The sequence below is a fragment of the Sinocyclocheilus grahami genome, unplaced genomic scaffold, assembly GCF_001515645.1.
Source record: "Sinocyclocheilus grahami isolate Dianchi unplaced genomic scaffold, SAMN03320097.WGS_v1.1 scaffold3.1, whole genome shotgun sequence".
Classification (NCBI taxonomy): domain Eukaryota; kingdom Metazoa; phylum Chordata; class Actinopteri; order Cypriniformes; family Cyprinidae; genus Sinocyclocheilus; species Sinocyclocheilus grahami.
Genome location: NW_015505182.1, coordinates 6,909,326 through 6,933,456, shown reverse-complemented (window position 1 = coordinate 6,933,456; position 24,131 = coordinate 6,909,326). Strand labels below are relative to the sequence as shown.

Genomic DNA, 24,131 nt, shown 5'->3' with positions numbered 1-24,131 from the left:
TATATCACTGCATTTCTGAAGGAAACCGACTGTCTTCAGAAAATGTTGGATGTCATTTTCATGTAATGTCTGATAAAGCAGCGTTTGTGAGCGGCGCGCTGCTTTGTGTACAGCGTTACCGGGGAACCCTCGATCTCTACCGCTGCAACAGCGCCTCCTGCTGGCAGAAAATGAGTTTGCATATATATATGCCGCCACAAATAGAGTGCAAGTCTGTGGGAAACACTGAAGTATACTGTGTTTACACCCGAATTAACTTGAATAGCAAAATAAATAACAGCTAATTATAAAATTTTTATATAAAAAAAATTATATTTAAAGCGGTTTGGTAAGAATTTTATTTGTTATAATTTTATAAATTCATTTAAACTTTCTTTGTAAATTTGGTGGGCTATTTATTCATGTATTATACGAGCTAAACTATTTTAGGAGGTTTCTTTACACAAAATGACCTGTGTGTGTGTGTGTGTGTGTGAGAGATGTGTGTAGTACAGCTTTTCTCTTGTTTGCCCTTCAGTGGTGACAAATGACATTCTTTAGGGCCTCTTTTAGAAATGTCTTTTGTTGAGAATTATGTCAATATTGACGCACTGAATTCAGCATGTGTTCTGTATGATTTGCGCTTAGGCAGGAGATAAAACCTTGTTTAAAGTAAATGCTCGCAATGATTTTTCCACATGGAGTGCATTTCCATCGTTTGGCTAGCTAGAGCAAACAGCATTACTGCAGAGAGCTAGACCTTGTCTGTGTTTCATACCGCCCCCGTGTGTCTGAAATGATCTTAAGTCTTTACTTTAGACACCAGTTTAAATTCCATTTAGCTTATTTAACAGTTATTCAAAAAGTATTTTTTTTGAACTGTTAACAGTTGAGTTTAATAGCTGAAACTGTTGGTTTCTCCATCTTAAGTCTTTATTTCTAAACTCAGATAGAAAGACATGACTGTCAAGTTCCACCTTATTTTGCAACTGGAAATTTCTGTGAATGTGTGGGACTTTATTAGCGGCGATATGTAAATGATTAGAAGAATCGTGTAGTAAACGGTAAAACTATTTGCGCTACAAACCAATGTGTGAAATAATATGATAAGAAATACCATTTTGAAATGTCAAACACCATAAAGAGTTCTTTTGTAGCTACTACTGCTAAAAGAATAGGAAGCTAATGACACCGGAAGTATCGCACATTGAAGTAAGATACGGCAGCACCCCTTAAAGCTGCAGTCCCTAACTTTTTTTTGGTTAAAAATGATCCAAAATCAATATTTGAGCAAGTACATAACCAACCAGTGTTCAAAACTATCGCCTTACTTTAGCCAGATTCACAATGGTTATCTTATAATAATATTTTCTAATTTGAGTGGTACGGGTAGGTTTTCGCCGAAATTCGAGCATGCAGCTGCGTCATTACGTCACGTCTGTAAACATAAAGAAGTTGTCCCGGCTGCTAGGCTATCGCATGTGAGGATCCTGCAGCTGGAAGATCGTTAGCCTTTTCTCACAGCAGCTAGAATAATTAAATGTCAAAAAATCATTTTGATGGCGGATTGTAATCCAGAAAGGATTATATGAAACACATGTGAATGAAATTAAATTCTGATTACAGATAGCCAGGGATTACAAAAGATTTGTATTTTAAAGACAACCAGTTCGAAGGGAGCATAGTTTGCTTTTTGGGTTAAAAGAATTTCTTGGTATGAAATTCGAATGGTATGACAATTAGATATTAGACTGTACAGAAATTGAAATCTACACACCCACTATACTCATAGCCACGCAATGCTGATGTTGTTAACATTAATAATCTGAGAATAAAGTATAACAATAATAATTTGCGCGGCTTGATGTGATATGAGCTAATCGATCGTTAGATTAAATCACCATTGGTGGCGCGATTTTTTTGTAATGCTTTTTTCCTCAGTTGGTCAGAACAAACGTGGCAGACTTGTTCCTTGTTCAGATGACAATATCCGGTGAAAATTCTTATTTGGGTCATATATTCCCAGATGTAGGCTAGAATCTGTGATATGATTCACACCTGTGCGGTGACTGACTGCCACACATGCTCTTCAAAACATTAGATTCATCCGCGCTGGAGCCGTGCCCACTCACAACCCACGCAAGCTAGATAATTCCGTGAGTAACTGCAATTCCAAGTTTTCAAACAGAGATGACGACAAAGAGGCAAAGCTTTAAATAAGGTGGATAAACAGAACTGAAAGAAAGAGTATAAAAGTGTAACTGCATAATTTCCTTGTGAAATGAAATTTTCCTGGTGTCTTTATGGGTTATCAGATTATAGTTGGATAACACATGCAGGTAAACCGAGTTATAGGGAAACAAATTTAGATAAATTGGAGCAATTTCAGCAATGCCACAGAAGAAACATTTCAATTCTGAAAGTGAATCGCTCTTTCAGTGAATCGCTGTTTAAAGAACCTTTTTTTTTTGTCTCAGTTTGAAAAACAATTAAATAATCTAAAGATAGAACTTATAAATAACTTTTTGTCCAATAAAAAGGTTCCATGGGTTTTACAGGTTTTTCATTGTGCCAATAAAGTACCTCTATTTTAAAAGGTGTATTGAGGTCATATACATTCAACTGAAGTATCTTTTTGGAATTCAGCATGTCTGTCAGATCGAATGCACTCAAATAGATTATCTGCACATTTTCTTGTGACGAGGAAGCACAAATCATGTGAACATTTTCAGGAAACTGCTGCTTCAAGGCAATATTCTGTTTTGACATAAACAGCTGTACACTTAAGTGGACAATCAGCAGGAAGGAAAAGAGACCGCTGCTGACGGTGGAAGAGAAGATCTGTCGGTTTGCTCCCAGGAACTACTTTCAGACCACTGTGCCCTTGAAAAAGACATCTCAACCTGCAAGGTTGCTTTAGATAGATCTGCTAAATCGCATGTAAACAAAGCATTTAATAGCTCCCCTTTGTATTGTTCACCTGTTCAGTGAGCCACAGAGACATCAACTAAACACATGAATATGAGAAATACTGCTGCAGACGGAGATATTATTTATTCTTTTTTTTTTTATTTGAACATTGTTTACAGTACATTAACTGCCAGCAATGTACTCGATACTGAGAATAAAGAAAATAAAGACATAAACTGGCTTTTTAAAAAGCATTTTTAAAAATGATTACGTTTTAATCATCAGACTAAACATCATCTGACTATTTACAATATACAAACTATAGATGTGCTTATAATATAAAGGGTTTACACTTATGTACATTATTTATAAATGCTGCCATGTAAGTAATGAACTCATATAAACTGTTACAAACAGATGACACTTTCATTACATCACAAGGGAAACATCACGCTGACTGGACACAAGTACACAGCTGCTAAAAAGACAATTCAATTCTTCCCCCTTCTGCTACTTTGTGATACCTTGCAGATTTGGAGATCGTGTAACGGTGTGATCTGCAGGTGCTTGAAAAGTGCTACTGTCAGCCCAGACATCCGCTCAAAAGCTACAAAGCTGTGCGTGTGAAAGCCTGGGGATTGAAGCACAGCATCATGGGGGATCTTGATGTTCAGGGCAGTTTCTGGTGCACCACTGCTAATGCTCTAGTTGCAGCAATCAGACTGTGCTTTTATAAAGGGAACAATATTTAACCATGACTCATCATTGATACTAAAGATTCCTACTGATAGGAAGTTAAGATCTTACTGGTTAACGTGAACTACCATTATCATAAAATCATTATTTCATGCAGTGGATACATCAGACAGGAGTCATTTCTCATCCTCACAAACATTATGCTCGGTTTAAAAATAATCACAAACACTCTCAAATCAAAATTAAAATCTCTCTCAGTGAATCTCACCAAACGTCACCCCAAAATCAAATGACAGAAATGATCTTTTTAGCCTGTTATTTAATTTGAAATGATATTAAAAATGTATATGTCATATAATTGAATAGATATGTCCATCTGGGGCTGATAAGATTTATCAAATATTTTTGAAAGAAGTCTTTTAGTCTCACTAAGACTGCATATCTTTAAAGCTGCAGTCCTTAACTTTTGGCGCTCTAGTGGTTAATAAACAGAACTGCGTGCATCTTGCGGAGGAACATTGTAGCCGGAGCTACTTCTCTCTGTTTAGGTCTATGGCGAATCACGCAGGTACTGGGCTACTCCGCAGCGGTACCTACCATAACCAGTCTAAAATAGTTCGAATACAAACACTTATTATAGGTGTGCTGTAGTGATTCAGGACAAGCCAAAAACACTGTTTGGAAAATGGATTCATGGTGTATTCGCTTATTATATAAATGTTGTAAATTTTGAACAAAAAAAAAAAAGTTACGGACTGCAGCTTTAATCACAAATACAGGAAAGAGTTTTCTATTTTAATATATTTTAAAATGCAATTTATGCCCATGATGGCAAAGCTACATTTTCATCAGTCATTCAAAAATAATTCTAATATGCTGATTTTGTGCTCTTTGCTAGCATTCTTTGATAGTTCTAAAAGACCAGCATTTATTTGAAATAGAATTTATAAAACATGTCTTAATTGTCACTTTTGGCCAATTTAATGTATCCTAGCTAAATACAAGTATATAAATAATTAAATAGTTATTATATATTTATTGTTGTCTGATTTTGGGGTGAAACGCAACTTGGGCATGTTTGCATGAGAACCACTCTTCTACTTTCAAAACCACGTTCAGACTTTGAGCAACCCAGAATCATTTAGAGCCACTGGTATATTTAAGGACGGATACTAGCAATTCTTTAACAACTGGCACATTTAGTTCTCAGGCATGTGGACGGACATCAACACACACTGCTAAAATGATGGGACACTTTTGTGCTTGAGAAACCACATTGGTGTGTGAGGCATTACACCACTACAAATAACATCTCGCCATCACCAGAACACACAACTAAACGCTTCTTTACCAAAAAATTAACACTGGGTTATTTCAGTGATGCACTTCAGCAATCATAAACAGACATATTTAATCATTAATTTCTCATTTCTCTACGTGTATATATATATATATATCCAAAAGACCACAAAGAGGGAAATGAAGCCTCCAGCCATGATAAACAAGACTTTTTTTTTTAAACAAGGAAGTACAGATTGTAATTTGGAATATATTACAGTGCCTTTTTACTGTCTGACAGGCCCTCGATGCAGCACCAGGGACATGTAAAACACTGAAAAAAAGATATCGAGATATGTAATTATGCAAATACTGGTTCACCGATATGATGATTTAGTTATATGTGTGGCTGGTCTATCCATTAAACATGAATTAAACAGACAAAAATGAAAAAAAATTTTAAAAAAGTACCACAATTTAAATGCACATCTCATTTAGACATCTTATAGTCCATTACAGTACATTCACTTACTGAAGTATTCTTTCTCCATAAGCAAGAAGAGGAGAGAACACACACATTCACATACTAAAACACCACAGTGTTACCACTAAGATCATTATGGGCCAGTAAATGCTTGATTTATAGTTTTTTAGGATGACAAGTTTCAATTACAAAGTTTAAAATATTCATGTACCATGTTAGACATCCACACATTACTTTTTTTTTCTTCAAACAATTTACAGTTAGTAGTACATAGGCTTTTATTCATATGTCTGTCTACAAAATATATTAATCTATGATTATGTCATAAGTCGTAACTGGGTCAAGAGACTGAGCGGAAGTTGTGCTTCAACTGAAATTGCTATGGTTTCAATATTCGCCGAATGACCAAAATCATCCGTCTACTTGGGTTAATAGCCTCTTTTTTTAAGCCTATCTAGAAGCAAAACCGATCAGCTTCCACCGGCAATGTTACCACATGTACACACTTTTGCCCTGTAGCTAAAACATTTATGTGCATCAATGCAGCACATTTGTTTCTCCAGTTAAGGAGAAGACCCTGTGAATCTGTGTTTTTGGTTTTCTCTGCATATAAATCCAGAGAGTGTTTCAAAATCAGTCTGTCAGCAGAAGTCATGGGATCATCACAGACTGACCCTATGATTAACTGTGCTTTCCAATCTGTGCTTTCCCATTGCAACCAGTAGTTCCTAAAAAAAGAAGAATGTGCCTTTCATCTTGACTAATTCTGTCTTTTTAAATCTAAATATGGCATTTTAGCTGAATAGTCACAAATATTGTAAAGGGATGTGATGGACAACCTTGAGAACACCGGATGAATCAGAATACTCTTTTTTTTTTTGTATATATATATATATATATTTTCATGCTCACATATATCTACTAATATATTTCTCTCTAAATACCGTAGAAAGGATAAACGTTATAAATCCATATAAAAATGTGACGGGTACATCTATACGTAGTTTGCATAAATTTGAAATTGTGTAATAGACTGCGGCCAAATCAAGCCTGGATTCTGGACGAGGTCGTGTGTCGCCTCTCAACAGCCTTCAGTGTCAGATATCTCACAGCTATTGTACAGAGTATTGCTATATCTAATATGAGATATGATGAAATAAACGCTTTAATAGCCACCAATCCTCCCATAAGAACTGAGCACTTACTGTGATTCTAATCTCTTGTGAATGTGGCCGAAGGGCAGAGGTCAAAGGTCATAATATGACGGGATGGATGGGAGGTTGGGCTAGCGGATGAGTCTGTTTGGTTAGAATGCAAAATCCCTTTTGCTTGCAAACCCTGCATACTGCATGTGCTGATGCTATGGCACAATCTAACTATCATGGGCTTTGATTTATTTTCTCGTTCTGTTATCTTCTCCCTATTTCCATGTCCCAACCACTCCTTTTTTTGAGCGGATGGTCTTTAAATGGATTTAATGCCGGCCTGAGATGGGGCAAAACCCCATTTACAGCATATGCAGGTCACATGGCTAAATAATGCATTGAATGCAACTAAAGCTAGGAATCTGGTACTACTCTTGTGACTGATCACTGAGAGATTATGCATCCTCCCCAACTACTGACCCGAAAGTAATATTAAAATCCATATAAAAATGTGACGGGTACATCTATACGTAGTTTGCATAAATTTGAAATTGTGTAATAGACTGCGGCCAAATCAAGCCTGGATTCTGGACGAGGTCGTGTGTCGCCTCTCAACAGCCTTCAGTGTCAGATATCTCACAGCTATTGCACAGAGTATTGCTATATCTAATATGAGATATGATGAAATAAACGCTTTAATAGCCACCAATCCTCCCATAAGAACTGAGCACTTACTGTGATTCTAATCTCTTGTGAATGTGGCCGAAGGGCAGAGGTCAAAGGTCATAATATGACAGGATGGATGGGAGGTTGGGCTAGCGGATGAGTCTGTTTGGTTAGAATGCAAAATCCCTTTTGCTTGCAAACCCTGCATACTGCATGTGCTGATGCTATGGCACAATCTAACTATCATGGGCTTTGATTTATTTTCTCGTTCTGGTTATCTTCTTCCTATTTCCATGTCCCAACCACTCCTTTTTTTGAGCGGATGGTCTTTAAATGGATTTAATGCCGGCCTGAGATGGGGCAAAACCCCATTTACAGCATATGCAGGTCACATGGCTAAATAATGCATTGAATGCAACTAAAGCTAGGAATCTGGTACTACTCTTGTGACTGATCACTGAGAGATTATGCATCCTCCCCAACTACTGACCCGAAAGTAATATTAAAAAGCATAAACCATTAGAGGGTGAGGCCTAATGACCACTGCTTCCTTTGCTGGTCCCTGATGTCCAATCAATGATGATGAAGCTCAGGCTCATTATCATAAATAGGACTCCTAATAAAGCGAAGCAAGCAGCCTATAAAAGAAGGAGAGAGGCAAGATTATTAACAATGTTGCCAAAGTGATGAAACATGTAATCTAAAAAAAAAATATGATTGTGTGCACATCAAGGGTCAAAATGAAATTGGCAAACAAAACGAGGCAAATTTTCAGAACATTAAATTTTTTTTTGTTTGCTTGCATTGTGCCATTCTCATGTGCATGATTTTAAAATGAAGCACATTTAAACACATTTTGTATTAAAATTAAACATTTGAGCACATGAAATACGCAATGAAATATGTATTAAAAATATGATTGGTGCATATTATGAAGAAAAGTCTGGGTCAAAATGAAAGCAAATTAAATTTGCAAACAAAAAGACTTTTCAGCACATTACGGGTTTTTTCAGCTCATAGTTTTTTTTTCTTTCTTGTGTTGTGCTATTTTCAAGTGCATGACTTTTAAACATGTTTTGTATTAAAATTAAGCACATGAAATACATAATGAAATGTATTCTAAAAATATGATTGGGTGCATATTATGAAGAAATGTCAGGGTAAAAAATTAAATAAAATGTGCAAACAAAATGAAGAAAATATATTAAAATAGAAAATGGTTATTGTAAATTGTAATTTTAAAAAATAAATTTAAAAAAGCATAAAGACCAAATAATAAATATTTCAAGGGTAGTGTATGCAAATCAATTAACTGAGCAACTGATTTTTTATTGACCAGTTTGAGATCTACTGCATCAGATTACTCTTATTCCACACACAGTAATGTTGTTTTATTCATGCACAACGGCCACTAGATGGAGTGCTAGTACTACTTCAACGTGGCCTTGCGCCTATAACAGTGATTTGTTGTAACATGATTAGATCTGTGACATCAGCAAACACATGCTGACAGCTGAGCGGGTCTCAATCTGTTCCTATGCTTCAAAAGCTCTGAAACATGAGTGAATATTGAAATCTTGTATCTAAAACAAAAGAAAAAAAAACTTTCTGCCTCTTTACCGCTGCAGTCACACTGATCTCAGCTGGCCTCTGACATCTCAACTTGAGTGACCACTCAGCACATTCATCCTGACAGGTCTCACCTCCTCCTCCTCAACAAAACCTCCTCCACTCTCTCCATCTCAGCCGAGTCACACTGCTGTCTCCTCCTGATGTGTAAAAAGGCAAGGAGTTGTCCTGGACGACCAAATGTCCTTCAGCAATTGTGGCAACTACCATTCCCTGCTGCTTCTTGCTCTGTAACATACAGCATTTCTGTCTTGCCCTAGACTTTGTTTCATTCTGCATTAGCCATCCAAGCTAGTCCTAAATCAGACTCCGAATGTTATCTTTGGCCTACAATGTAGTCAAGAGCCTGACCAAAATGAAACCTGAAACGTTTGAAGACTTGGAAACAGTTGTATGCATTTTTAGCTAATCTATCTGGTTTAAAATAGTGTTCCCTTCCTATCTGCTACATCTAAGTATTTTTCAACACAATTACTCATCCTGTACACTTTCTTATGGATTCTATAGTTTAAGCCTTAGCAAGCTAACTCAAGACATATAATGACGCCTCCCATGCACATTTACTGTTGCCTGATCAAATTTCAGAAGCGAAATTCAGTCATTGTCTGTTAAATTTCGTCAAGCAATGGTAAGTGACCACACCTTAATATGTCAATATTACAAATGCCACTACAATCCGACTAATATTTTTATTGTCACTTACTCCTGTCATCATGGTACTTATGTTCTATCTTTGTTGAGAAAATTGTCACTGCATGCGTGAAGAAAGAATGCAAATATAGTAAAGGGAGTGATGGTAATAGGCCTCACCAATGAAGGTCAGATACCCGAACAGAGCAGCCAAGAGGTACATGATGTACATGACTCCAATGGAGATGTTGGAGATGTGTTGCATCTTCGTCTTTGTAGGGCTGAAATCAGTGAATATAAGGATGGGACAAAAAAATAAAATAGTGATAGACAAGCGCACACTCAAACACAAAATCAGTCAGTTTAACACACTCCAGTCTCCTCTAACAATCTCTGATATAGCCATAAGGCAGAAATATTTATACTAATTGCCCATTTTGGCATTTTAAAGTCTGTTTATAAGAGAATGTTGAACAATTTTATGTACTTAAAGGAATATTCCACATTTTGTGGTGTAATGCTGATTACCAGAAAAAAATTTATTTCAGCTTGTTGCTCGTTTCTTCTTGTATAAAAGCAAAAATTAAGGTTGCGGTGTAAAGTTCTTAGGGTGTGCAAAATTGTAAATACACTACTGTTCAAAAGTTTGGAGTCTATAACGCTTTTAATGTTGTTGAAATAAGTCACTTATGCTCACCAAGGCTGGATTTATTTGACCAAAATGCAGTAAAAACAATATTGTTGTGAAATATTACAATTTAAAATAACGGTTTATGGTTTTAAAATGTAATTTATTCCTGTGATGCAAAGCTGAATTTTCAGCATCATCACTTCAATATTGAGTGTCCCGTGATCAAATATTGATTACTGATTTGCTGCACAAGAAACTTTATTATCATTATTATTAATGTTGAAAACAGTTGTGCTGCATAATAAATGCGTTAAAAGAGTGATACAAGTCCCTAAAAGTCTTTACTGTCACTTGATCAATTTAATTAACCCTTGCTGAAAGTATTCATTAAAAAAAAAAAAAAAAAAATCTTACTGACCCCAAACTTTTGAACAATAGCTTAACTTTAAACAGAAATGGTAAGAAAGTTCTCTGTATTTTTAAAAGTCAGTATTTTAATGTTTACAGATCGGCCCCCATTTACTTTCATTGTAAGAGCCTCACTGTAATCCAGATAAGCCATTTTAAAAGAAAATTATTAAAAGAGCATGCCACAGGTACTGTTGGTTGGGCTTAACTTGCATTGAAGCCGTAATGTTCCTTGAATGCCTGTGAGCAAATATGCTACTTCCATAATGGTTAAACTACAGCTCTCTGGACAGTGAAGCAGATGGGTAGCCACACACAGTGTAATAGCATCCATATGCACAACGTGACTCATGTGTGATTCTAGACCTGCGAAAGAACTTGCCACCTACTTGCGCAGCTCAGTGTAAATTGGCAGCACCTCAGGGTGGCACACGAATGCGAACGCCAAGATGGGAACCGCATAGGCCGTCTAAAAGCACACAGACCAGACCACGTCACGATGGATACAACAACGGCAACCATAAACCCCAAACCTCACACTTTAAAGCCCATTAAACACTGTAGCACATTACAGAGAGCCAAATGTAGCGGTGATTAAGTCAGACTTGGACAGAGCTCAGGCCTGGGCTCATTTAAAATGCCAGTCCTGTGCACAAAGAGACGGACTGAGCTGACTACAGACTTTCACACTCATCTCTGACAGTAAAGGACATATGTGGGGGAAAATGCACATGGTCATGTGTGAGTTGACACTTATGTATGTGCAGAGGATGTGATTATGCTAAAGACATGAATAATAATGGAATATAGGCTATAGACCACAATAAATATTCATGTGTTTGGGTAACCCATCTTAAAAAGCTTATACTGACTTAAGACTATACACACAAAAGATCCATTGTTCTAGATAGATCGATGAATGGAGGTATTTTATGGCTCAGAGCTTGTTCTTTTATAGCTCAAGAAACTTAATGAAATTCTCAATTACAATATTGTTCAAGTTTGGGATCGGTACGATTTTTTCTCTCCTGATTTTGGGTCACCAAGGCTGCATTAATTTGATTAAAATACAGTAAAAACAATAATAATGTGAAATGTTATTAGTTTAAAATAACAGTTTTTGGTTTTATTATATTTTAAAATGGTAATTTATTCCTGTGACACAAAGCTGAATTTTCAGCATTATTATTCCGGTCTTCAGTGTCACATTATCCTTTAGAAATCATTCTAATATGCCGATTTGTTGCTCGAGAAACATCTCTTATGTTAAAAACAGTCGTGCTGCTTAATATTGTGGAAATTATCTTTTTTTTTATTCTTTGTTGATTAAAAAGTTCAAAAAACCAGCATTTATTTGAAATTGAAATCTCTGTAATGTTATAAATGCCTTTAGTGTAAATTTTGATCTATTTAATGCATCCTTGCTGAATAAAAATAATAATTCATTTTATAAAAATCTTACTGGCCCCAAACTTCTGAACTGTATATGTTTTATCGAAGTATCAATGTCTCGGATGTTTCTCTTAAAATTCTTATGAGACAAAAGTTTAAAATTAGACATTACACACACAAAAGAAAGCCATATGGGTTTGGAATGACATGTGGGTGAGCAAATTATGACAAATTTATTTTTGGCTGAACTGTCACTTCAAGGAGATGTTTATGATTTTTGTTTCTTACAATAAGAAAGCAAAAGAGAGGTAGTGAGAAATGACCACCCTTTGGCTAATGGCTCATATTTTTCCAATTTAGCTAACCACTTGGCAATAATATTTAAAACCAGTCCATTAAAGGTTCCTGACTACCTGTACTTTATAAATGCGAATATACTACATAAGCTGAAAATCCAGATTTTCATACAGTTTGAGAACTGATATCCAAACGCCTGTTTGGATTAAGCCCAAATATATGCGAGTCATACAAAGGCTTATTGCGAACCACAGTGTTTGTTAGGGGTGCTCCGATCAGGATTTTCTTCTTTTTATCATTTATAACTATTTATAGTGATACTTCAATCAGGATTTTTAGACATTTATTCAGGGCCCGAATTTCATTTTTGAAAAAGGGGGTAATTCCCCTCTTAGGTGACTCTTGTGAGAGGGGAAGCAGCTTTCACACAGGAGTCCGCTACTGATCCGTGGCTGATTACCACAAACACAACATTTATTACAACATTATAATATATCATTCCATTATTTTGATTTCAAATCCAAACATTGTCACTGAAAATGCTTTTTCAGCATTGCAATTCTTTTTTTACACAGTACAGTAATACAATCTTTCACAGACATGTTTAAACAATAAATATAAGCAACACATTATTCAATGCTTTTTACTTTTGCATTTACTTCTAGATTTATATATTAAGTTGCTCAAGCAAGTGGCAAAAACATTTAAACTACTTTTCTTACGTTATCACAAACTTACCATTGACAGAAATAGTCAGCTCTACTGACTTTCCTTTTGCATTGAAATCTTTATTACAAGCAATCATGCGGTTCTTAAAGAACTTTGTTTTCCTACCTCCACAAGTGCCATCTATTATTGCCTTGTTTATCTAAAAGTGCTCTTTTCCTTTAAAACTAGCCAACAAGTCATACCTGTTGACTGTGAAAGACAGTATACTTCATATGCATTTATGGGGCAATTGCTACATTTTCGTTTTCATATGTACTGCAAACAATGCACTGTCACTTTAATTCAGCGTGTGAATAACAGCAAAAATAGACTCAGTGCGGAAACAATCTCTGCATTGCTGCAGACGCACCGCTCCTGAACGCACTGCCGTGTGCAGTGTGAATGCTTTAATCCGTTAACATGAGCGCGGAAAAAATACGCACCACATACGCACTGCAAACAGAGTAATGTGAACCTGGCATTATGTGTGTGTGCTGCGAGTGTGCATGAGCGCACGGCATGAACAAGAATGAAAAAGTAATGCAAAAACTTTACTTGTATAAACTTTAGTGACACTGCCTCGATTGTGCAAGAGACAATTCCTGTGTCAACTGTGCCGCGTGCAGCATCGAGATCGTTTTTTTGAGATCGGCATTTTAGAGACCGCCGATCAATCACCACAACGTGATTATCGGCTGATAATGATCAGTAGCTGATCAATCGGAGCACCCCTAGTGTTTGTCATTTGATTTGGCTTAAAGTCTTATATTACACTACTCATACGAATGTCGCAGCATGATTTCAGTTACACAGTGATATACCTGCGAGTTGAGGTTAAAGAGGCGGGGGGTGCAGGCAGGGTCACCCTCAGGGGTCATCTCCACTCCTCTGGGATCAGCAGCCACACTTGTGTTAAAGCCCAACACTGTCCTGTTATGGGCAAAGTCACCAAAAGGACATTTCACCTGGAACTTCTTATAGATCACCTGGAGGGAGATGAGAGATTGAATAATTAACAAGTCCTGCATAGGTTGTGCTGATCTTGCAATGAGTTTTTATGAGTTCATGTCATCGTTTAATCATTTTTCCCTTTAGGTTCCACTTATAGTTAGTCACATTGGGTTTTTTTTAATGACAATTTCTTGATTTCTGTCCCTCATTATAATCAAACAGGACATGATTTTTTTTATCATATAAAGCCTGTTATATTTGATAGGCAAGTTAAGGAATTTAAATCATCAACATCAAAACTTATTGTGCATAATCTACTACATACCTTCTGATGTGTGACTGATAAGTTTACATTTTTAGCAAGTTAAAGGCCTTTTAGTATAATTCTAAAAACATCCCATTTCGGTTGTGGTGCATGTGTCTCCTGTAAAAACGTATTTTTATAAAGTAAACTTAAGAATATATTTTATATTGTTAGTAATGTTTCAAGATAAACGCTTAATGGATTGAAGCAATTTGATTATCCATACATAATTTTTTTTAAATCATGTTAAAATGAGAGTATCAAATATGATACATCAGGCTTTTGAGGAACATTTATCTGTTCATTTCTTAATAATTATTGTATTAAATTGCATTATATGTTGTGCACCACAATAAATAAATATAGAGCTTTGATCATAAAATTAAGCATTTAAATATCATCTTACTAAAACATATTATTGGGAGATACAGAGTGACTGTATATTGAACTGATATTCATATGCATTTTGTGTTTTAGTTAGATTTTTCCTCCTTGAGTTTGAGCTCCATATTCTCCAGTATCGTACTTTATGAGCCATAAAAGCCTGATGTATCAAATATGATCTCGAACAAAAAAACACATTAAATTTTTTGGAAAATATTTTGTCTAAAGGTTTAATAAGCTATTCTATTTTTTTAAAAGTAGATTTTTCTGACTATTATTTTATACTTTTAATAGCATTGCTATAAATGTAGGTAGTAATTTGTTGCTTTATTTAGTCTTCTGATGTCAGAAATCCAAGGATGAGTCATGTTTACTGCTTAGTTTCAAAAGATGGTCTTTTTGAGATGGTTTAGCATGACATGACCCCTTTAATTCTGAAAGGTACACATCACTGCTTTATAATGTCATTCATCAGTGTCACATGACCAGCTGGATGAGAGAGTAAGCGGAGGTGGCTCTGCCACCATTGTGTCTTTTCATTTGGTGCTCGTTCCAATCACAGCAGGGATGATGAATCGAGAGAAGAAGAGAGAGGCAATGTTATCGTATTCAGACTGGAATATAGTGTTAAGACTAGACGGTTTCATAAATCCAGCGCAAAGATGTGGCACAGCCAATGCCACACTCACACACCAGCATGAGGACAGAGAGAGTGAGAGCCGTGTGCAAAGATTAAAGCTCCCCTTCAAAACTAGGTCAGTGAGGTGCACCAAACACAACCCCACTCTAAAAATACAAGACACACTCACACAACATCACACACACACACACACTGATCCTGCTGGTGGAAAACATGAGCACATCCTAAAATCCCCCAGCTTACTAGAAGACTTATAAACTGCTAATTGGAACTGTATCAAGATTAAATATTAATTTTCATGCTCTCAGCCTTTTATTCAGAGAGAAATTTCAAAATAGCAAAGTACTGCTTCGTGATTTGAATATTAAGCAGCACATGGCAACTGAATGAAACGTATTTAAAGGGATAGTTAACCCAAAAAATAAAAATTGTGTAATTTACTTGCTTATTTTGTTTCAAATCTGTATGACGTCTTTGGTGGAACATCAAACAATATGTACTTCATTAACATCGCACAATCATGAGTGATTTTGTTCAGATTGGTATACAACAGTTAAATAAACAAGAAGTTAATATTGGGTAACTTACATTTTGGAGTTACCCCCAACACTGGAGATCAGTGCCCTTTAAATGTTTCGTGATGTGTGACTGAGCAGCTATTTAGACCCAAACCCTTGTGCTCAATCACAGGCCAATTTAGAGGAAATCCTCTCCCTCTCTAACTCGTCCTAAAGCTGCTAATCTTGTTATTCTGCCCCCATTAAGACTAGAAACATGGCATCTCTCAAAAAAGCTCTGAACGACAAAGAGAGAGAGAGAGATTTATTAGGAACGGCCTGTACCCTGCCCGGAAATTCAGCTTGATATGAGACAATAGAACGACTCTATCAAGCCAAAGATGTTCAGTGGAGTGTGGATTTTATGAAGTGGAGATGTTGTGATCTCAGTGAGGTGAACGCTACCAGGTACAAGATCAGCAGCACTGGTGCTCCTCCCTGGTACTGGTTAGCTCAGGATCTGTATGTGTGTGATGTTCATTATCTGCCACAGGAGTTTCACATGGGCAGGAGTGTGAGTCAGCCATTGAAAGGCATGCCAACACTTGCCTGAGTTACTTCCTCTCAACAGTTCTGCAACCCACCCCTCCATGTCTAGTCTGGATGAGGACATGTCTGGGTGCAGAATGAATGGCCACATTTACACGCTCTTTCTTACCAAAGTGACTTAAAATACAGTGCACAAATTGCCAAATAGCAAGACAGGAAAGAAAGTAGTAGCCACTTTCACACATGGAACAGCTTTCGGTCTTTTATCTGCATTGCCATCATTTGCATATCAGGACCAAATTGGTGTTAAAGACTGCTAACAAAAAATTTCACTTAAACTTTTCTAAACATGTCTAGTTGAAGCTCATAATTTACAAAAATAAAGTTGAAATATATTGCCTTATTGATCATGTAATTTTTTTTTACATTCTTTATATTTCTTTTTACGGTTTATCCTAGCTGTCAAAAGTTTGGGGTCAGCAGTTTATATATATATATATATATATATATATATATATATATATATTCAGTAGGAATGCAGTAAAGACATTTAAAATTTTACACAATACTTATTTAAAATAAATGCTATTCTTTTTAATTTTCTATTCATCGAAAAATCCTGAAAAAAATGTATCATGGTTTCCACAAAAAAAATGTAAGCAGCACAACTGTTCAACACTTATAATAATAATAAGAAATGTTTTTTGAGCTGCAAATCAGCATATTAGAATGATTTCTGAAGGATCATGTGATACTGAAGCCTGGAGTAATGATGCTGAAAATTCAGCTTTGCATGACAGGAATAAACTACATTTTAAGATATAGTGAAATAGAAAGGAGTTATTATAAACTGCAATAACATTTCAGAATATTACAGCTTTTAGTGTATTTTTGCCTCAATGAGCATAAGAGACTTCATTCAAAAACATTTCAAAGAATCTTGAATTGTTGTGCACGGGGCGCATTAATGCATGGGCTTCAAGGGGCTGAAGCCCAGGGGCCTACACTGGAAAGGGGGCCCACTGGCTGCAGGGAAATTATATATCTTGAATAATTATTTATATGGGAGTTTGCAGCAGTGGCAACAGCGTTCTGTAAACAAACTCGCACACTCATTTTCTGCGACGCCCTGGTTATAGTAGCCTATATAGTGAATGGCTCAGTTTAGGTCCCCCCCACACAGTTTGTATAGTTGGTATGTTCCACGTGTTCCATCGATATACTGTAAGCGGAATGTATAATGCATTCGCTAGTAAATAACCGCAGCACGAGAGTATCTTTATGTCAACACGCAGATTATCAGAAACACAACACTGCTGTGAAAAGAATCTGGACCGGACAACGTTCTGTAACGTCATACAGTGAGAGTTCAGTAACTTGCTTGGATGTAATCTGTGTGTCATCTGTGTTCCATAAATAGTGCTGCTTCAAAGCCTCAATTTTAAATCTGGGGATGGAAAAATAGGAATTGCCCCATTGCTTAAATGTGATTAAACTTTATACAGCTGTGATTGAACTAATTAAACGCGAGCACGTCATGTTTCAAAATAAAACACCGTTAGCAATCACCAAATAACCCACATTTATGCCAACATGTCCTGTTGTTTTGATCTACTGATGATTAATTATTAATATTTTGTGTGATTTATGGTGTTTAAATCATACCTGTAAACTCACATTTCAGCCAGGAAAGTTTTGATGGCATTTCCCTTTCATATTACCTCCGTATAATGCTTGTAATAAGGTAGTGTTTACTTTATGTAACAGCTAAATAATTCTGCTGTTCCACAAGTGCCACCTTGTGGCAAAGAGTGAATTTGCATATTCGCTTATATTCACCTTTTACGCAGAACAGTGTTGTGAATGTTATCAAGACAATAAACGAAATTTGACAAATAATTGTTAGGAACCATTTACACAGACTGTCACACATGTAGATTCAAGGGCCTGCTAAAACTGAAATGAATAGTCACTGTTTACTGCTTCGTGATCCTCCTCGCTTGCCTGGAGAGGTGAGGAATTCAAATGAGGCAGCCAAAGGTCGTTTCCGTGGAGTTTTTGAGGTGTCCTCCAGAGTGTGCGCACAGGCCTTCTGTCAGGCCGAGCTCCAGTCATCGCATCTGCAGTCGGCTTGCGTCACGGACCGTCACACACACACATACACACACATATCCTTGGCTGGGCAACCGAGTGTTATAGTCAGGGGAGATCTGACCTTCACACGCATACGAACCTGTTCTCATCAAATCTAGTCCATCTATCATAGTTCTTCTCTAACACACACACACTTTCACACAATAGTGCCGGAGGATGACTCAGAAATCCTCAGGGGCCTATTGATCTGAGAGAACACAGCTCTCACACATACACAAATTGGCAGTAATCATTACCAGGGGCCAAACTGATGTGGTGGCTAGCGTTAACACCCTCATGCCCACAATGAAAGGCTGGCATTTGACAAAAAGAAAGAAACCATTTAAAGAGATGCTTTTACAGACTCGACTAATCAAACAACCTTTTTCCCCTTTGGCCTTTTAGTGTAGACATGCCCACACACTGCGTTCTGTCTCTTACCATTTTTCTCTCCATAGGAGAGAAACTTGTGTTTCATTTAAATCAAAGTTCACAAAATTCTAGCACTGAAGACGTTTTATCACATAAACACAGTCGGAGACTTTAGATGAGACATTAACTGGGTCTTTTTCTCAAGAGAAACATTTGATGCAGGAGACTTCATCTGTTTTTCAATTAATACCACTATTATCTAGTAGAAAAAATAAGGGAAATTACACAGATCTCATGTTTTATTTGTCTTTCTAGAAAGTCTTTGTGTATGCTGATACCCTAACATGCTTGAAACGGGTCACATGGTAATAAAGAGTCTTGATGTGGCAAAAAAAACAACAAGATGTATTTGTTGATTTCTGAGAACTAAAACACAACTTTAAACACGCACAGACATGTGCACTCACCCTGATGGATTGTCCACCTTCAGAAAAGCCTGGATAACCAGTGGAAACTCATACTTTACTATGTACAAGTAGCTGGACATGGCTATGAGAGGAGAAAGAGAGAGAGGACGGCTGTGAGATTCAAACACACGCACTCACATATACAGTAAACAACCTAATCCAGGACGCATTCGTCCACTCCAGGGGATTGTGGTTATTATCCTGGAAGCAAATGTCACAGTAAAGAAGAGAATCAGTTCTATTTTTAGCTTTTATAAACATGTACCAAATGCCAGCTCGGGGTCTTTTTCCATCACTGTAGATTAAGTCACAGTTCAGCTTTTAAAAAATAATAAAATCATGTTATACATCTTTAAAAATAATGTTACACAACAGGCCTGAGATTCATTTAATTACTTTATATTTAATAATAATAATTAACGAATTATCCAAAATCTTGGAATAACCTATAAAAATTCAACTTTTTTAAAGAAAATGATTTGTATTTCCAATAATAATCAGCAGATAGACTGTACTATGATTATTTGTAGTGAAATAGAACACAGCCTGTGTACAACCCTGAGGAAACAGGGAGGACAGGTTACCATAATGAATAAATTAAAAATAACTGATGACCTAGAATGTAAATGAGAAACAAATGGCATTGCTATCTATCCAAGTCCAGTCACTCTCTCTGCAGAGGTGTATACGTGTGCTGTGCCCTTGACAGGTCACAAAGCAATACATTGTGTCTCCTGAGATGTAACGTTTGACAATCTCACCTCCAATGTTCTGCAGGGTGATCGCAATGCCGGCAGCCATCTTGCCTGGTGTGCCAAAGGCTCGGAAGCCCAGTTGTTCATAAGCTCTAATGCCTGACAACAAAGGAAAAAGATGTGAATAATAATAATCATAATAATAATAAGGTTATGTGAATAATAATAATACATTTCTGTTTTATAACATTTATTTGACAGTCATTCAAATGTATTCATTATTAAAAACCACTATCAGTAAGTAATATCATGGTTTTTCAAGGGTAAGCATGTGGTAAACATGGGTATGGGGAAACAATGTAACCATGGGCTTATAGTTTATATAGCACTGACAATGACAGCCACAATTGATCAAGCACAGCGGACGCTTGGCTATTTTTAGCCTAATGCACACCAGAAATATTCTGGCCAATTAAAATCTCTCACAGAGGAGTGAGGCAGATGGTCACTGAGCCAACAGAGAGAGCAATGTCACAGCAGTTAGCACCTCCATCTAAACCAGCTCTTCAATCTAGTTCAGGGCAAAGGTTCAGGAACAGTTTTCATATCCAAATTATATTCTTAACTATAGAGAGGAGAGCTTTAAACTGGTACCGGGTCAATGTAATGAAATACTCACCAACAATGCCTGAAGATTTTAGCAGCAGGTGAATGGAGTATGCAGACAGACCAGCAATAACAGTGAGGAGAATTCTGAAAGACAGAAGACAAATTAACTGCAACTGGAACCAAATGTCACTGTCAAGTCCGAGTATGGCTATGTGTTATATTTATAGAGTACTTTAAAACAGCCTTTGGTTCAAAAGCACAGTATAGAAAGCTTGTAGGATCAAAACACACGGGATAATCCCACTCAAGACACGAAGTAATATTCTAGGTTAAAAACAAGAAATTAAATCTACAACAATTACAGAAAAAGTGATCATGAAAAAAGGAATTTCTATCAATATAATTGCACTGCCGTATACAGTACATCATACTTGCTGAATGAAATCCAACACTTTCCCAAAATATGATGTGCGTTTCGTAACATTTTTGCTTTTGAAAACCATTTGTAAGGTAAAAAAGTATTATATTAATATAATTTGTAAAAGCTTTTTTTTTTTTTAATGGGGAGAAGAAAAAAAAACTGTTAGGTAATAGTTGGGTAATTTTAGGCCATTTTTCGCAAATCAGCAGAATATTTTCATGCAGAATTGTAGTGTGTATATATATACAAAAAAATTACATGAACTTATAACTGAATAATTTAGAATTAAAAAATTTCATTGTATATCTAAACATGCTATGGTTATATTAATTAATACATAAAGTATAAAACAAAAATATATAACAGGCCTAATTCTAAGAATTGAAAAGAGGTTATAGGCTCAGTAAGGTGGAAAAATACTAGACATCGTAATCATCACAGGCACATCACAAATAGCACATAAATTCAAAGGCACCCTCCAGCTGCCAACATCTGGATAAACATCTCAAGCTGGGAACCCAAAATATGCTCTACTGACTCTTTTTCCTCCATCCAAATGTCCTGTTTAGTCCCTTTTCCTAGTTCCAGAATGTCTTGGCATCTATACTGACCAGGCCTAACCACCCTCTGCCAAGCACTCATTTTCAACTCCGCACTTTCTCACGTCTTCCATTTTCCTTCTTTTTTCCAAATGACGTGGCCGAACTGCAGGAGAAGTCAACGAGTGCAGTTCTGCTGGAAACAGCAGTGCCCTGACTCACATGAGCTCTGAAACGGATATTCAGCATTAAAAAAATCCTTCTAGCCTTGACTAACATTCCACTCATATTTAAATAAGTGGAGCACAACTAGTACAGCTAATCGCTCACGTTTAATAACAAATTACACTGGAGGAGGCAACATTGTGAGGTTGAAAAGCTTTGAGAAATCGGAGACAGAACATGCGATTTGTTCACCAGCTGCAGTGTGTAAATGGAGGCAGCTGGCTTGAATGAAGGCAGTGCACTATGTGATCAGTTCAGCATCTAATCATCTTCTTTAGCAGCTGATTGTGATGAGATATTTAATATCATCTAAGCTCCAAAAGACACCGACAAAAAGTTCTTAATTTTGCATTTATAGCTGCTCCAAAAGCTAGTTGCTGCCTTCGAAAGCTTCCTAACTGAAATGAAATCTCACAAGTGACTGATTTGGAACACTCAACTTACTTGAGTCTTAAATTACTTGGATGAATAGAATAGAACATGATTTGCAAATGATTGCGTATTTATAGCCATTTTTAGTTTTTTTTTTTCCTTCTTATAGCACCACCAAGTGGCCAAACTCCACAATTGTTTTTTCAAGTGACCTCAGATTGAGCTCTTACTTAAGTGTTCTGAGTTTGGCAACAATATCTCATTCCATTCAAAAGTTATAGCCATTTTAGTAAAAGTGGTCCTGCCCCTTTCAAAAGTTTGGTCCCTTTGCGACGGTCAAAACTTCAACTTTTTTTTGTTTTTGTTAATAATTGATATTCACTTTCCAAAGAAGCTTTCTGCACTGGTTTGTTTACGATCGGGTGAAAAACCTAGGACTACTAGCTCAAAAAAGAAGTTTTTTTTTTTAAAATCCAAAATACCCGAAATTTTTGGCAGGCTCAAAAGCGAATCTGGCATGCGTTTTGTCCAGCGTGAGCCAAGAATTCCAACGACATAAAACACTTGAGCCTGCGTCTGATGAGCCTGGTTTAGGAGTTATGAGCGATTTCATGTTGTAGACGGTGTGAGTACTTCCATCCCTCCAAGTTTCAAGTCTCTATGTCTTACAGTTTGGCCTGCCCGATCAGTTTTACGTGGAGATTGCTGATCCTTGATCATTCTAACAATTACAATAGCGCTACATGCTTGAACCCCTAATGAAATCTTTTGTAACATTATTAAAGTCTTTAATGTCACTTTTGATCCATTACTTGCTTAAAATCATTTAAAAAACAATCCCAAATCCCAAAGATAGGAGCTGAATTTCAAAGCAAAGATTTTTTGGTTTGTCATTATCTTGTACAAAGAGCTGCTCTTTCAAAGCCAGTCAATGGAGTCCCCAGATATGTTTAGGCTAATTTAGGCAATACGATTGTCCCAGATGTTTCTCCTAAAAGTTCTTAAAAATAGAAGCAAATATATATAAATACATATGATGATAACTATCTGATGGGAGTTTAATTGATATCTATTCCTAAACTCCAGAATAGGCAAATGTGAAATCTGTGAGCAGTTTGCTCTCCATTTAATGTCACTCCTGTAAGAAAAGAGGAATAGGAACTCCACACATTTTATGACTGGATATTCATAAGTTATCCTTGTTTGTGATGTTGTGTATTTCTCAGAGTCGTGGATTCACTCTCGCCTCTAGGGAACCACTGCCAAGATTCAAAGTGACACAAGTCAAACCCACAACTCAACAAAACCCAACATCAACATTTCAGAATCTTTCCTCTATCTTCATCTATATACACCATATACAACAATAATCAGCAGAGATGTTCCTATGTAAAATGTATGATAGTATATACAGTACAAAATGCTCATCATAAAAGCCATAAAAGCATACAGATGAACACAAAGAAAATGTTTTTATTCTAGCATAGAGGCTCCACAAAGATGTCCTCATAGTAAGGTCTAAGAAACTCCCATAAACCTTATGAATTCATTCCCAAGAGCTGCACCATTATTGAAAGGAATATTAGCTGCATTATTAAATTGTGTCTGGGATTGATTTATGAGTAGCCCGAAGCCACAGTCAGCACTGGAGAAACACTGCTCTCAGATCAGACAGGTACCACATGTAGAGAATCGGGAGTACGGAAAGTTCAAGTGTGCCAGATATCGCAGAACCCCAGTCACGCCAAACAGCTCAAACCCAAAGCCCTCTCAGAAAGAAAAATAAAAAATCCTCTGTACATTGCTCAACCCAGATTAAAAGGCCTGACTGGTTTTCATAAAGCATGTACAACCTAATCTTCATGATCACAGCAGAGAGCCCACGTTAAGTAGCACAGATCATTAGATCATAACTACTGTAGACGACAGACCCTTTGTTAACAAAAGTAATATGGTGTGCCTGGCGTGAACATGGAGCCCCAGTGGAAAGTGAGAGTCCTGGTACAGCCCACTCAGCTCTATTGAAGGTCAGTCAGGAAACAAATCTCTCTGGCAATCTGACTTTTCTAATAAAGGCTGCTTTACTAGAGGATTAATACAGCAGGAGGACCAGTTCACAG

The 24,131-nt window shown here is 36.7% G+C and overlaps 1 protein-coding gene across 1 annotated transcript in view; it reads right to left on the bottom strand.

The window, feature by feature from the left end:
* Window positions 1–9,218: 9,218 nt before the first annotated feature.
* Window positions 9,219–24,131, bottom strand: part of slc38a3a (solute carrier family 38 member 3a) — a 35,253-nt gene continuing 20,340 nt past the window's right edge. Inside the window, exons 6-11 of the mRNA XM_016267371.1 lie at window positions 20,525–20,598; window positions 19,912–20,004; window positions 19,150–19,232; window positions 13,675–13,908; window positions 10,846–10,925; window positions 9,219–9,698 (exon numbers count right to left, since the gene is read on the bottom strand). Of these exons, the coding sequence (XP_016122857.1) occupies window positions 9,536–9,698; window positions 10,846–10,925; window positions 13,675–13,908; window positions 19,150–19,232; window positions 19,912–20,004; window positions 20,525–20,598 (727 nt within the window). The 3' untranslated portion in view covers window positions 9,219–9,535. The remainder of the gene's footprint in view (window positions 9,699–10,845; window positions 10,926–13,674; window positions 13,909–19,149; window positions 19,233–19,911; window positions 20,005–20,524; window positions 20,599–24,131) is intronic.